The sequence below is a fragment of the Myotis davidii genome, unplaced genomic scaffold (assembly GCF_000327345.1).
Source record: "Myotis davidii unplaced genomic scaffold, ASM32734v1 scaffold77, whole genome shotgun sequence".
NCBI classification, from domain to species: domain Eukaryota; kingdom Metazoa; phylum Chordata; class Mammalia; order Chiroptera; family Vespertilionidae; genus Myotis; species Myotis davidii.
In genome coordinates, this window is record NW_006289713.1 from 2,597,227 (window position 1) to 2,613,818 (window position 16,592).

The window sequence follows — 16,592 nt, forward strand, 5'->3', positions numbered from 1 at the left end:
GCGGCTGGCTGCTCACACTGCAAACCTCAAACATGCCCTCACTGGAGATGATGACCTTTGCACTTCAGTGCGCAGCAGAAGGGCTCCATATGCACTTCCAATTTCGTCATATTGAATATAATAAAGACATATACTAAGGGCTCTTATTGGGATGATGAAATATTCTAAAACTGGATTGTGGTGATGGCTGCACAACTTGATATATTTACTTTAAAAACCACTGAATTGTACACTTGAAACAGGCATATTTTATGGTATGTAAATTATGCCTTTTTGAAATTGTGTTTGTTTTTTTTAAAAGACCTACACTCAAGTGTAAAACAATTATAATTTTCACTGCTCTATCACAGACATCATTAATTACAATTGGCATTATTTAACTGTGAGTGAATGGTGGTCAATGCCTGACTATAAATACAGACTTAATAATAGGGAAATTCAAATAAAAACCACAACGAGGTGAAGAGATACCATCCTCACATCCATTAGCATGGTTAGTACAAAATAAATCAGAAAATAACTAATATTGGTGAGGATGTGAGAAACTGGAACCCTTGTGTACTATTGGGAATGTAAAATGGTACAGCTGCTGTAGAAAACAGTATTGCAGGTCCTGAAAAAATTAAAAACAGAACTACCAAATGATCCTGCAATCTCTGTGTATATATTCAAAAGATGTGAGCAGAGTCTTAAAAAATATATTTGTACCCCTATGTTCATAGCAGTATTATTCACAATTGCTGAAAGATGGAAGCAATTCAAGTGTCCATCGACAGATGAATGGATAAACAAAATGTAATCTATATACACATTCAGCCTTAAAAAGAAAATTGTGACACATGCAACAACATGGATAAACCTTGAGGACATTATACTAAATGAAATAAGATAGTCACAAAAAGAAAAATATTGTATAATTCCACTTACATCAGCACCCAGAATAGTCAAACTCATACAAACCAAAGTAGAATGATGGTTACCAGTGACTGAGGGAAGCGAAGAATGAGTTAGTGTTTAATGGGAACAGAATTTTAGTTTTATAAGATTAAGAGTTCTGGAGACAGATAGTGGTGATGGTCACAATATGAATGTACTCAATGTCACTAAACTGTACACCTAAAAATGCTTGAGCCCTAGCTGGTTCCGCTCAGTGGAAAAAGCGTCAGCCTGCAGACCAAAGGATCTCATGTTCAATTCTGGTCAAGGGCATATACCCTGGTTACAGGCTCCTTCCCGGCCCAGGCCCTGGGCCGGGTGCATGCAGTAGGCAACCAATTGATGTCTTTCTCTCACATCGATGTTTCTCTCTGTCTTTCCCTCTCTCTTCCACTTTCTCTAAAAGATCAATGGACCCTCAAAAGAAAAAAAAAAGATCAATGGAAAAATATCCTCTGGTGAGGATTAACAACAACAACAATAAAAGTGGAGATGGTAAATTTTATATTATGAATATTTTACCACAATTAACAAAAAGAGAACAGGAAGCAGCTGAGACAAGGAGGTCTGGCTCACAGAATAGGCTAGGCTCTACTGACAGCTGGGGAAATCAGAAATCCAAAGGAGGGCATAGTTTAAAGAAAATGCTATTTATGCCTTTGTGACTAGAACTCAGTGTATTGATGATTCAACATAAATATAAGAGACGTAAAAATATACCCTAAACAAAGTAATTGGTGTTTTAAAATGTTTCAATTTGTTTGCCTAAATACATTTTGTTTTCAATGGTCATAAATACGAAAGTGTCCATTTGGGCAATTAAATGATTAATCTGAAGATCAAAATTTGTAACAGAAACACAGTTAACAAACTTAAAAGAATTTCCCTCCCCAAATTAAGATATAATTCATATACCACAAATATCACCATTCAAAGTATATAGTCAGAAAAAAAAGAAAAAAACCCAAAGTATATAGTCGGTGAGTTTTAGTATATTCAAAGTTGTGCACTAATTCCAGAATATCTCATTGCTCCAAAAGGAAACCCTGTACTCATTATACATCACCCCTCACTGTTCCCACCCCCTGGTCTATACAATGACTAATCTACTTTCTGCTTCTTATTCTGGACAGTTTACATGGGTAAAAATTTACAATATGCAGTCTTTTGTGTCTGGTTTCTTTCTTTCACTTAGCACAGTGTCCTCAATGTTCACCCATATTGTAGTATCAGTACTTTATTCCTTTTTACAGTTGAATAATATTCCATTGTATGGGTAAACCAAATTTTACTTACCCATCATCAGTTATGGACATTTGGGTTGTTTCCATTTTTTGGCTATTATGAATAATGCTGTTATGTTCATATACAAGTTTTTGTGTGGATGTTTTCATTTCTCCTAGATGGATACCCAGAATAGAATTGTTGGGTCATATGGTAGCTCTATTCTTCACTTTCTGAGGAGCTGACATTTTATGTTCCCACCAGCAGTGTATGAGGGTTCCATTTCTATGCATCCTCGCCAAACACAACAAACTTCGTTTTTTAAATGACTTCTACTATTGGAAGGAACGTAAACATATCCACCTCAATTTAACACCAAACTTGCAAATCGCAGGTAAGCAAAATCATTTACATCCCAAACCTTTTTTATAACTAAGAAAATCAGGAGCTATGTTCTAGAACACTAAAAACAAAACAAAAAAACCAAACAAACCATTTACTTAGAATTCTCCGTAGAATAAACAAACAATATAGGAGGAAAGGTAAATATATTTTAAAAAATATTCCTGAAACAAGTTACTGATCATGCCCAATTACGCTGCAAAAAGGCTGCTTGCCACTAGCTTTAGATTTTTCTAGTGCAGAAAGCCTTACCCACTGGTCTTATTCCCTGAAATGCAAATTAAGCACTCAAGTTTGACCCTGGAAGAACCTTGCTCCTATTCTGAGGTGACCCCGGGGCATCCATGGAGACGGTGTCCTGTCCTTGTCCATCGGGAATCTCCTCATGATGCTGATCTGCAGTTCCAGCAACAACTTCATTTATATGCATGCTTCTCTCGCTAAGTTCTGGAAACTATTCCAGTGTGTGACTCCAGCACTGGACCAGAGCCTCCGTGGCATGAATGGTGGATACTGCTGCCCCCGCTGTGGGAGTCTCTGGCTAGTTCTAACCAGTTGGCTAGGCTTCTGACCCCCGCTTGTGAACAGTGCTAATTGGAAATGACTGCAACTATATTTATGTTATGTGTACATATTTGCTCCACTGCTTTAATCTAGAAATTTCAGAGATATAGTGACATGTGTTCTCAAATCATTATGGAAAGGAGGTATTCTGCTAAAGTTTCTGAAATACTGACACTTCATATACTTTCTAAAATGTATTGCATGCTTATCTTAGGGTGGCTGTGCTGCTCATGATGTAATGTCTGCTCTACAGTACATGACTGCTGGCTGTTCCCTCTCGGGCATGGTAGAGCCCATCACATACAGGCAAGTCAAACTGTTTTTGGCTTGTCAGAAACAATAAACATGTAAATAGCACAGGCCAAGTGCACAAGCCCTGAGGTGCAAGGTGATCTGGGTCCTGAGTGTGCTGGTCCCTCAGTTCCCATGCACACTCATCATCAGGTCATTCCTCAGTATTCGGGAAAGGAAGGGGTCATTCAAGGGCCGCTTGAAGTGCAGAGCTGCCTCACTGTGAGATGGGACTCCACTGTGCCCCTGCAATCCTGCCCTTCCCGTGCGGTCAGCGCACAGCTCCCTCGAGCTTCATCAATGCCTCTAATTATTAAGGCTCACAACGGCTCTCTGCCTCTGCAAGCCTCCCCTTCCTTTTCACTTCACAGTAGTACTTTGGGTCCAGGAGAAAGAAGTCTGGCCTCTGGAGCAGGGGGACTTTGAGGGACTAAAGAGAGTGAATATTGTATATTTTGTACCTTTAACCTGGTCTCTGAATGGTATGGAATTTGATATTGGTGGAAGAAGAGTGGATAATGGTGTCACAACATCTGGAAAAGAAGTACAGGAAGCTCTTGTGAACTTTAGACGGTACACGCAGGCTGGGTCAGTGAGCAAAGTCAAGGGTCAGAGTAAAATTAAGAGAAAAGCATCTTCCTACTTATCTAAGGAAAATGCTAAATTACAAGACATACCCAAACTACTGCTGCATATAAAGAAACCTTAAGAATGGAAAGTCTCATTTCCTTTCCAAATCTCCCAAGACTTTAGTCCAGACTTTTCAACAAGATTTTATCATATTGCCACCTGTTACTGCTTCTTGACTCACATCATTTACTTTTCAGGAGAGGGAGCCTTGCTGCTTTCAGAGGCCATCCCTTTGCTATTTAGAAATCCATTTCAAATTAAGTATATACTTCTAATTCATCTTGCGGAAGAGTGGTAATTTTCCTTATAGAGGTGGGGAAATGTCAAAACTGGTGCTTAGGGCACTTGGCCTTATAAAAAGAACCACTTAGAAAAATGACTGATACTGTCTACATTAAAGTCATGGGTCTGTTATAAACAACTGGGTTTGGAACCACAAGTGTGAAAATGACTAGACTGGCTCCCCTCTGAGTTAGTCATTCAAGTGATTAAAGGACAAATAAAAGAATCTATTGTTTCACATCAATACCACCACCACCACTGCCACCACAAACGGTCATAATCTGACCCCAGGAATAGCCAAACACAGGCTCCAGGGCACTCGACATGGCTGAACCACCACTACAGTCCCAGAAAAAGCCGAGGCCACATAAATGGGCCATGCGAAGGCCCCTCAATCTGATAATTACCTTTCATGAAGAATCGGCAGGTGGGACGAGGCCTCACCTTCCTGTCACTGGGATCCTTTACTTCGCCCTCTTCCAGATCATCATCCTGAAACAGAGGACAATGTGACTTGCAGAGGGAATCATCTTAACAAGAGGGAAGAGGCAGGAGGGGTATCTTCCAGCAGGCATGGTTTTCACCAAACCAGAAAGGATACTGTCATAAGACCATGTCTGGGCCACTCATCTTCCAAACCTTAGATTCCTCACCCACACAATGGGAAATCTCAAAGCTTACCTATAAGGCTGAGGAATTCCATGAAAGAATACTGAGTAAAGACACTATGAAGCATGTAACCTATGGGCCAAACCTGGGTTTCGTTATATTTCTCTAATTACCAATTCCGGGCAGGATATGGCTACATTTCAGGTTTTTAATATTTTGTACATTTAGAATAAAATATCGTACGTCCTTAAAATTCAATACTAACTTCCTCTTATTTAAACGTTTGGGGGGTGGGGAGGAGGGAAGTTAGGTGACTCAGGTTGGCAATGCCACCTTGCCAGTTTTGTGAACCCACCTTTCATCTAAGATCTAGGCCCTTCCCAGTCCAGAGTTCTTAATCTTGGTTTTCAAACTTTAGAATAACACGGGAGCTTAACTCCAACCCCAAAGAACAGCCACAACCTGGACCATTGCTCTGTGCCCTCCCCAGCCCCCACTACCGCAGGGCCTGTCACCACTGACCTACCTGCACAGACTTCCACCTACTCCCCTTGGTCACTTGTAGACTCCTGCTCACTGCCTCTCAGATGAGACCACCCCCCACCCCAGGGTCACCCCCAGCCCAAGTAGGGATCCAGTTGCCCTGCTGATATCTCTGTTGGTCTGTCCAGGATGAAACATCCCAGCCTGTCTGAGCGTGCCCTAGTGTAATCAATCCAAGGGGTCCCACAGGCAGAGTTCTGGAGGTCACTCACCCCATCTCCTGTAGCACCACCATCTTCCAGAATATGACCCGGTCTCACCTGGTCAGGGGAAGCACTCCCTAACTGGTATCCCCCCAATCTCTCCCACACACTCCCCACAATGCACAGTGATCTTTTCAAAATCCAAGCAGACAATATTCTTCCCTCCTCTTTTTTTGTTTGTTTGTTAAAAATCCAAGGATTTTTTTCCATTGAATTTTAGAGAGTGGGAGGAAGGGAGGAGGGGAGGGAGAAAGAGAGAAAGAGAAAAATCAATGTGAGAGGGACACATCCATTGTTTGCCTCCTGCATGCACCCTGACTGGGGCTGGGGATCAAACCTGCAACCCAGGTACATGCCCTTGACTGGGAATCAAACCTTCGACCCTTGGGTGAGCAGGCCGAAGGTCTTATCACTGAGCAACATTGGCCAAGGCTTCCCTCCTTCTTACCACATCTTACTCTCAGATTGCAGGTGGAGCCCCCTTCCTCGGGGAACCCATCTCCCTTCACAATGGTCCCCACAGCCCCCTCCTGTAGCACTGGTCACCACCATCATGGCCCGCTCAATGGAGCTCACAGGACTGTGTCTGTCTGTTCACTATGTGTTGCTGGTCCAAGCATAGTGCTGGGCTCATAGTAAATAAAAAGTATTTGTTGAACGCAGAAATGCTAAAGTCAGACCCTGGATTTATGATGACTATCTTTTTAAAATATTTTTATTGATTTTAGAGAGGAAGGGAGAGGCAAAGAGAAACATCGATAAGAGAGAATCATTGACTGGCTGCCTCTCACACCCCGCACTGGGGATCGAGACCACAACCTGGGCACGTGCCCTTGTCCAGAATCAAACGCAGGACCCTTCCGTCCTCAGGCCGATGCTCTATCCACCAAGCCAAACCGGCCAGGGCAAAGATGACTATTTTTAAAGCTTAAATAATAGATATATAATTTCTGCCTTGAAAATCTGAGTTATTAAAAAGCATCTTGTAATAAAAAGAACAGATACTTGTTATATCCCATAAGAGAGCCAATAGAATGATTTTTTTTGAAAGATTAAATTTATTCACATTCACTTTTTTAAGGTCCCTAGAATTTACCTTATAATTGCAAGTTTGTACCCTCTGAACATCTTCCCATCTTCTCCAACCCTAGAATTTCTTTAAGTCTTAGCATTTGCTTATTATTTTCTCATAGTAATGATTACTATCCTAAAGCCTTAATGTGGTATTTCACATGAACTCTAAGTTTAAAGCAGATTCTCTCTGTTCTCATTAAAAATACAAAGCCCTTTTGATAGGTTAGAACCCATTCAAATCTTCTACAAATTAATGCATGGGAGTGAAATAATGAGTATAGAATAATAATTTTTCAAAGTCAGGATCATAGTAGTATACTAGATCAGATTTAAAGAGGTTTGTATTTCTGCAAAGGCGTTACTTTCAATATTTGCAAGAGCAAAAAGAACCACCACCTACCCAACTTAAGATTGGTAAGCAGTCACATGAACCATAAGGAGTATATGCAGCTTCTAAAAACGATCAGTAAACAGACCTAGAAATGCACAGTAAAGCACACAATATAATGTCAAACCAATGAATAGAAAACACTGTCATCTAATCCCCACACCTGCCAGGATAAACAAAGGGCTGTACACACTAGTTTGCTGCATTTATGGTCTCTATTTTAATTAAAAAACAAAAAACAATCAATAAATCACTCAACAATATAATATCCTGAATTTTCAACCAACCATTCATTTAACATGACTTTTCCAAGTGACAGATGATTAAAACGAGTTCTTAATCTTATAGAGTTTCATGCAACAACTCAAGAAAGGGATCTCTACAGACAAACTCACAATGTTCATTGTTTGAGGGCTGTTACATCCAATAATGTCTGCAAATTACTTCAGGCCTCCTGATCATGTGACCTAGAGCAGAGGCAGCAGATAGCAGAGGACAAGGAGAGGTCTTAGTGGTCCAGCCAGAAGCAAATTGGTGGGTCAATGAGAAGGACAGTGCCTGTGAAGTTCTCAGCAAACATCACCCCCATGGCTAAAATGGTACAGATATCTAACTTGGGGGAATGTGCAAAGCCCTCTACAGTTTACAAATCTAAGGAACTTCCATGGCTCATTGGCACCTCCATCAGCACTTTCTCAGGGTCAATATGCACAGGGCACATTCAACTTTAACGCCTTTATAAAATACGCATGACTGGATGAAAGGCCTGAGTTCAAATTCTGATGGTATGGCAATTTCCTCTAGCAGAACAGGGATGCATTCAGAGAGCTCACGTGCCTTGTATAAAACATGAACAGTGCGCACTTAATTAGCAATCACTTTAAAATAGAGGAAAAATACCTCAGAGACAATGTGCCAAAATACAATTATCTCTAAGCAATGGTAGCATAAGTTGTTTTTGCTTTCTTCTTAGAGCAGGTTTTTATTTTCCTTTTTTTTTTTTTTAAAAAAAAGCCTATATATTACTCATGTAAGAACTGGTTTCCAATAGGGCAGCTCCCATAACAATGGAAGATAAGGACATGGTCACCGCATGGTGCTGCTGTGCGCAGAAGCAGATTTGGCATTCGCACACATGCACCAGAACAGAGATGTAGGACCACCTGGACACAGTCACTCGCAATGTCCTTACACCCTGGATCGTGCATCTGTAAAATGGTGTAACAATATAGGTCTATAATCTCTTACCCCAAAACCTCACAGCCAGATGTTTTGGGAACTCAAAATGTTTTGATTTTAGAAAGATGATACAGCGTGGTCTGAAGCAGCACCTGAACAGTCACAGTAATCTTTCTGTGGGGAGATGCGTCACAGGGGGGTATTTTTTGTATGTGGGTAGATTGAGAGCTAACACTTCTGACCAAGGAGTCACATGGACTATCCATTCAGGACATGTCCTGCTGTCTCTGAGAGGCCACCCCACCAGTATGAGAACCTTGGATAAAAAGAACAAAATATACACCCCAAGGAGATGATATATTCCAGATGATCAAAGTTCTATTAACAGAATGACAAGATATAAAAACAGAACCACATAAACAAGCCAAGGAGAGGATGGACAGACTATAGGTGGGAAGACACGTCTGTAGAGGTGAATCAACGACCCACAAAGGTCATTTGATCCATTCATCAAACCCAAAAGGAAGAAATGATTCTGGTGAGAGACTAACCAGAGATGCAGAAGGGTTTATTGTACAAATTCATAGCACTATCAAAGAAGCTTCCAAGAGTGGAAAAGTTGGGGAGGGTGGGGGTGACTCCCCCCAAATCAGTTCACCTTGTCCCAGTGACCCACAATGTAAAGGGAGAAAAGCAGGACGATGCACCTGACAGAAGGGAAGAGCTCCTCAGTTATAGGAGGATATGTGGCATGGCGTTCTAGACTCTTCAAACCCAGCTGTTGCCAGCAACGCAGGGCCAGACACTGAGGGAGATGGAGCAGCCACATGTGCAGAAGGGGCCTTCTGAACCGTGAGTGAACCTCTCGATTCAGCCTGCTGGCAGGACGCCTACTGTGCACGGAACCTCTCAGGGGCCTCACTGAATGCACATTTCCTCCCCATAATATCCAGGTGGTTCACCCTGATAGCAGAGCTGCGCTTGAAAGCCACCAGGAAAAAGCCCTCTGTAATGTACAGTTTCCATTAGGACCAGAAGTTACTTTTTGTAGAGATTTAAAACTAAAGGGGACCAGACCAAAGGCCTGCCAGAAGTAGGCTATTCATGGACCCAGGTACACATCTTTGTTCCCTGCTCTGTCAGAGAAATGTAGCTGGGGCTGGGGACAGGGCATGTTGGGAAAGAAAGAGGATAGTGTGTTTGTAGGGACACAGGGCACATGCTCAAGCAGAGATCTGACAGGAAATGAAGGATTAGAACTGGCAGAGAGAGAGAGCAGGAAAAACGAATCAGCAACAGTCATTCTGATGTACAAGCTGATAGGTGTCTAACACTGGGTTTCCCAATGGTGGTTAGGGCTTGTGCTGGTCCCTCACAACCAGCGCTTAAACTGCCCTCTCTATGAGAATGGCTCTCCAGTGTAAACCTTCTGCCCACTGCCACTCTACTCTCAACAGCACTCAAACTAAACATACCCCTAAGCAGCAGGTTTCTCTATTTGCTCAGAAGGCAGTTACTGGTTGCCTATAATACCAGGTCCTGGGGATACTGAGGAAGCCACCCCAGTAGGTCCCAGAAGTAGGGAACTGTGTTCCTGGAGGTGGGAAGTGACAGGAACAAACATACTAATGACCCAGTTAATTTAACTGTAGCAGTACAATAAAGGTGCCAGGTGCAACAGAGAGGCAGGGGCAGGAGGCAGAGCCTAGGTAAGGAGGTGACATTTACACCAACACTTAAAGAATAGGGAAGATCCTGGAAAAAAGCTGGGCAACTGCAGGCCAGGTTTGCTGCTGTGAGGGCCCAAGTCACCAGTGCCTCCCCATGGTGAAGTCTGCCTGTCCCTGAGTTGGGGGGAGACTGTGCTCTAACCTGTCATTATCCCCAGTGCATTGGGACAAGGCTGGCACACAGTTGGGCCTACTAGTGCTGTGTCCAAGACAACAGACCTGCAGGGGTGACTTGAGTAGGAGGCACAGTCTGGGGTGTGGAAAGGAAACTGCCTCCAGTGACAGAAAGAAACTATGTTCTCAAGGTCTCCTCAGCAGCAGACTATTTCCACGTGTAGGGCCCCTTACGAGAGGGTATCATGCAGGGCAAAACAAGCCAAACCAACCCATCAACCATGGGATCTGAGTGGGTAAGAAACCAAACTGAATTTTTATTTCACATGCTGTTTCTAGGGGAAACAAACAAATCTCCAGAGGATGGGTGTTTTTCAGGGACAACTCAATTCATCTCAATGTCCCACACCACCGCATCTAAGTGCAGTGGAAAAACCATTGGTGGGATGATGCCAAAGTCCCCTGGGACCAGCAGGGAGACACTTGACCCCATACGGCCATGGAAAGACAGAAGAGTAGATAAATTTCCTCTTAAAACTTACTCAGAAGGACAAGATGGTGGTGTAGGTAAACACCTGTACTAGCTGCCTCCCACAACCACATCAAAATTACAACTAAAATACAGAACAATCATCATCCAGAACTGCTGGAAAGCTGGCTGAATGGAAGTCCTACAACTAGAGAAGTAAAGAAGGAAACACGTGGAGACTGGTAGAAGGCGTGGAATGGGCTGGTCTGACACCCACATGTGTAGCTTTTTTAACTGGGAGGGAGATCTTCTCTGTGGAGGGAGGTCGCCCAGAGGAGCAAGGGGTCCCAGCCCCACACCAGACCACCAGCTCAGGGCAGTAAGAACTCTGGGCTGTAAAAACCAGTGTGGATTGGGGCTCAGTGACACAAAGGCTGCTGGAGACCCAGTTGTTCCTCTCAAGAAGGTTGGGACCATGAACTGAACTTACAAGGTCCTGCTTCCTCTGAGCTCCAGCACCAGGGCGAGGCTCTGGGGAACACAGACACATATGAGGAGGACCGGATTATCTAGCATCGGGGCAGGAACTCCGGGTCGGCCTTCTCCTAGACCAGTGATGGCGAACCTATGACTTCGCTATCACTGTCCTAGACAGAGGAGTTCACAGGGATCATTGTTCCTATGCTGGGACTTCCCCAGTCACAAAGTTGACTGGCAGCCATTTCTGTTTGCTCCGCCCTGGTGATTCCCTAAGACCCTGCCTCATCCAATTTACTACCCCACCCAAGCCGTGTGCAGCAGCCTTTGCATATGAATGGATTTTAGTCACCCAGGCTAAAATCTCTCACTGCAGCTGGGTCAGGAAGCTGACTTTGTACGTACGTCCTGGAAACCTAAGAGCCCGTGTACCTAGCGGTTAGTACCATACTGTACCAGATTACAACTCTCTAAGCAACACAGTCAAGGGGCAGACTCAGTGAGCACCAAAGCCCCACTGAAGCAAGTCCTGCTCCACAGAGGTGTCTCCTGCACAATAGCTCTCCCACTGTAGTCGCAGCTGGTCCTCACAGCCAAATGGCCTGGAGGTCAATTCCTCCCAGTGACACGAACAGCAATCAAAGCTCAGCTACAATAAGACCGTGCACACAGCCCACAAAGGGGCACATCTAGAGTGCCTAGATCAGATGACTGAGGAGGCTGAGCCACTGGACCCTATAGAACACCTACTACACAAGACCATTCTACCAACTGAAGGAGACATAGCAGCTTCACCCAATGCACAGAAACAAACACAGGGAAGCAGCCAAAATGTGGAGACAAATAAACATGTCACAAGTGCAAGAAATAGAAGAAAACAAATTACTGGATATAGAGTTCAAAACCACAGTTATAAGGTTACTCAAGAATCTTCTAGAAACCTCCAAAAAAATGGAAAAGAAATTAAGAAATTAAACATACACTGGCTGAAATAAAGAATAATTTAGAGGGATTCAACAGTAGACTAGAGGATTCTGAAAATCAAATCAATGATTTGAAATATGAGTAAGCAAAAAATACCCAACAAGAAAAGCAAAAAGAAAAAAAATCCAAAAATATGAAGATAGTGTAAAGAGTCTCTGGGACAACTTCGAACATACCAACATTCACATTATGGGGGTATAAGAAGTGAGAAACCAAGATACTGAAAACCTATCTGAAGAAATAATGACAGAAAATTTCCCCGACCTGGTGAAAGATATAGACTTACAAGTCCAGGAAGCACAAGGAGTGCCAAACAAGAGGGACCCAAAGAGGCCCACACCAAGACACATCATAATTAAAATGACAAGGAAATGCCCATCTGACTGTCAGCTGATTTCTCAACAGAAACTATGCAGGCCAAAAGGGAGTGGTAAGAAATATTCAAAGTGATGTACAGCAAGGACATACAACCAAGATTACTCTACTCAGCAAAGCTATCATTTAGAATGGAAGATCAGATGAAGAGCTTCAGACAAGAAAAAGCTAAAGGAGTTCATCACCACCAAACCAGTATTATATAAAACGTTGAAGGATATTCTTTAAGAAGAGGAAGAAGAAAAAAAAATATGAACAATAAAATGGCAACTAATACATACCTATCAACAACTGAATCTAAAAATCAAAATAAATGAATGAGAAATCTAATGAACAGAATAAACTGGTGCATAAAATAGAATCAGAGGCATGGAAATGGAACAGGCTGATGAGGGAGGCGGGTGGTGGGCAGGAAGAGATTAAACAAAGATCTTATATGCATATATGTATTACTTATGGACACAGACAATAGGGTGGCAAAGACCTGGGGCAGGAACTGGGTGGATGGAGGCAATGGGGGGAAAAAAGAGGGACATCTATAATAATCTCAACAATAAAGATTAAAAAAAATACTTATTCAACAGTTGAAGCAAAGCGAGTTCATGACTGGTCCTCTCTTAATGGAAAATGAACTGTCCAGAACCCTTAGGCCACAATCTAGAGCTCTCCAACATTCCCTAGTTGCTAAAACACCAAATTCACAAGCAATCTCAACCAATGACCATTTACTGGTCAAAAGTTCATCCACATTGATCAACTTGAGTGTCATGACACCATGTTCCCCTTTGCCAACTCCGTGACAGAACTGAACTTTCCCAAAGTGGAAGGGAAGTATAGCTGGCAAAACCTAAGGGAACCTGCATGATAATGTTCCAACAACACCCTTTTAAATAAGATAATAGCCCTGGCCAGCTGGTTCAGTTAATTGGAACACTGTCCTGTACACCAAAGAGTTGTGGGTTATATTCCCAGCCAACCGCACATACCTGGGTTGTGGGTTCCATTCCCTGTTGGGGCATGTGAGGGAGGCAGCTGAATCGATGTTTCTCTCTCTCTTCCTCTCTCTCTAAAAATCAGTGAACATGTCCTTGGGTAAGATGAAAAAAAATAAAGATTACTTATTTAATAAATAATATAAAGATTAAAATAAAATAAAGATTAAACAAAGATTATTATTAACTCAGGAGACTACACTTAGTTATGAGATAAAAAAAAAAATCTAAAATTCTAAGCTTTTAACCCCACACATGCCCTGTAAAGTTCTGTTCTTATGAACTAAAGTCAGATAAGCAATGTCTAAAACCCTACAAATTCACTAGGCACTCCATGGTCACCACCACACGCTATTAGAGAAGTGTGGTACTTACAGTAAACCTGTGGTCAAGTATTTAACGAGTAACCTTTTCCCTCCCAACCCAAAACATTTCTGAGAGATATTCTACACACCTGTCACTGTGATGACTCTTAGATAAGCAGAATTTCCTTCCCTGGGGAACTTTAAAAACTTCAGACTCTTTGCCCCAAAACTCAACTTCTTAAATATCAAGCCTTTCAAAAGGCTTACCTGTGATAAAACCCCAAACTACCCATATTTAAGATATATTACCAATCTTACCTTTTCCTGAACCTGAAGGCTAGATTTAAATAAGTTATAAAAAAGTGTGATAGCCTGATCAAAACCTGAGGTGTTCTGGTGTAGAACCCCATTTTATCCAATCCTGAGGGTTTTATTTGGCCCAGCTGGGACCCTCACCAGAGGACAAGCTGTGGGACAAAAAAAAATGTCTAGACAAAACTGAAGGAAGCCTCTAGAGTCTTTTCATCAGTCTCAACCTGATTAGGACCAAAGATTCATGATGGTTCTGGTTGAATGTCAACTCAAATAGGATTTAAAGATAGCAAAAAGAAAAGGAGAAATTTCCTCTTCACTTGTTAAAAAAAAAATCCAAAATTGCCCTGGCTGATTAGGCTCCATGGATAGAGCGTCAGCCTATGGACCGAAGAGTCCAGGGCTCAATTCCGGTCAAGGGCACATGCCTGGTTTGTGGGCTTGATCCCCAGTGGGGCGGGGGAGGGAGGGTGCAGAAGGCAGCCAATTAATGATTCTCTCTCATCATTGATGTTTCTATCTCTCTCTCCCTCTACCTTCCTCTCTGAAATGAATAATAATAAAAAATCCAAAACTTAAAACATTTGGGCCAGGCATTCTAATACAATAGCTTCAGATAGATGAGTGAGGGTCCATGGAAATTCTGCCAGCTACCAACTGGCAGAAGTTTTTTGAATCTAGACCACTTCTCTTTGAATTTAGCACTTCCTAATTACCATGGCGACTGCTCCCAGACAATCCTCTCATTTTCCTGCACTCCTCCACCCCACCTTCTTGTTCTGAAATGAGGCTAAGTTAATCCTATGAAGAGCTCTCATCCTGGCACCAGGCCAAGGTGTGGCTGGTGGCGAGAAGTCCTTCTGAGCTCTATCTACTGCACTTGCAACCCAGGGGTACTCACATCGATCTCCCCATCATCAATCTCTCCGTCGTCATCCTCTTTTTTTTTCTCCTTGGCTGCCTCCGGGGGCTCCTTTTCTTCCACACTGTGGACATCGGCCTTTCCCTCCTCCTCGGGAGCTCCTTCTCCCTTTTCCTCATCCTCCTCTGCCCCAGCCTTCTCTGCTCCGTCCTCCTGCCCAGTGGGGGCTGGCTCTTCAGGGACCTCCTCATCATAGTCTAACTCATGCTCGTCCAGTTCCCTGGTGACCGAGGAGGCCTCGTCCCTCAGATCACTTGTGCGGTCTTCCTCCCCCCCATCCCCTTCCTCTGCATGTGGGGGGCTCGTAGGGCCCCTGTTCAGCTCCTGAGGCTCAGAGTCCTGGTCCTGATCCTCCTCATCAGAGCGACTTTCCTCTTCCTCCTGGCTCAGTCCTAGGACAGCATTTTCCTCATCCTCCAAATCAGAAGCCCTCCCTGCAGCTTTGTCCAAATCCTGATCAGACCCACTTTCTCTCAGAATGTCATCGTCGGAGAGCCCTTGCTGCTCCTCCTCTTCGTCCTCTGGAGAGCGAGGGTCCCGTTCAGGGCTCTCAGCCACATCCATGGGTACCCACAGTTCTGGGGGGAAAAAAAGAGAGAGAGAGAGAGAAGATGAATTCATCTCATTTATCAAAATGTAAAGTGAGTCTTGCCTTGGTTTTCTGCCCCCACACTTACTCCTGACCTGCAGGGGGGACCAGGATCTGCATTTTGCTTGGTCCTGCACAACTTCTCCAAACCCGTCCCCACTTCACAGACCACTACTGTTAGCTGTTCTACCACACACAGCATCTTAACGAGGATGAACTGTGCTTGCTAAGCTGTGTGCTAAGTACCTCACATCTGCAGCAATCTGGCAGGAAGGTACCTGATGTACTTCTTCTCACTAGTGCAACTCAAACAGTTAATAGAAAGTATAGAAAATGAGTGATAAGATATGCATTGCAAGGGAATAGCCTTTTGGATTCTTAGACTGCTGATGAAATTCAAGAAAATGTGCATTATGGAATAAGGCAGCGAAGCTGAAGGCATGCATCTAACCATTGTTTCTGGAATTTATAACATAAGGGTCTATAACAGAAACCCGGCCTATCTTTAATAAGAGTCCCCAGGTGGTAGGCTGTCTCCTGTTCCTAAATGCAAGTCCCTAAATATGGCCTTGATTTCCTCATCAGATACACTCGGCACAATCTTGGGCCTCACCACAGACCTATATGTTGGAGCTCCAATGGAGGCCCCGGAAGGTATTCATGTACCCTGTGATTCTCACAGTAAAGTCAAGATCCACTGTTCTAATACAGATATGTTGTGGAAAAGAACTCTGGCAGAACATTTTATATATTTAAGTACAGTTGACTCTTTTTTTTTTTTAAAATATATATTTTATTGATTTTTTATAGAGAGGAAGGGAGAGAGATAGAGAGTTAGAAACATCGATGAGAGAGAAACATCTATCAGCTGCCTCCTGCACATCTCCCACCGGGGATGTGCCCGCAACCCAGGTACATGCCCTTGACCGGAATTGAACCTGGGACCTTTCAGTCCACAGGCTGACGCTCTATCCACTGAGCCAAACCGGTTTCGGCGT

At 43.1% G+C, this 16,592-nt stretch overlaps 1 protein-coding gene across 1 annotated transcript in view; it reads right to left on the bottom strand.

The window, feature by feature from the left end:
- The window catches only part of ZC3H18 (zinc finger CCCH-type containing 18), a 61,953-nt gene extending 46,370 nt beyond the window's left edge, over positions 1-15,583 (bottom strand). The window contains exons 1-3 of the mRNA XM_015562928.1: positions 14,985-15,583; positions 4,737-4,821; positions 3,879-3,950 (exon numbers count right to left, since the gene is read on the bottom strand). Coding sequence (XP_015418414.1) covers positions 3,879-3,950; positions 4,737-4,821; positions 14,985-15,569 — 742 coding nt within the window. The 5' untranslated portion in view covers positions 15,570-15,583. The remainder of the gene's footprint in view (positions 1-3,878; positions 3,951-4,736; positions 4,822-14,984) is intronic.
- Between the last annotated feature and the right edge of the window lie 1,009 nt (positions 15,584-16,592).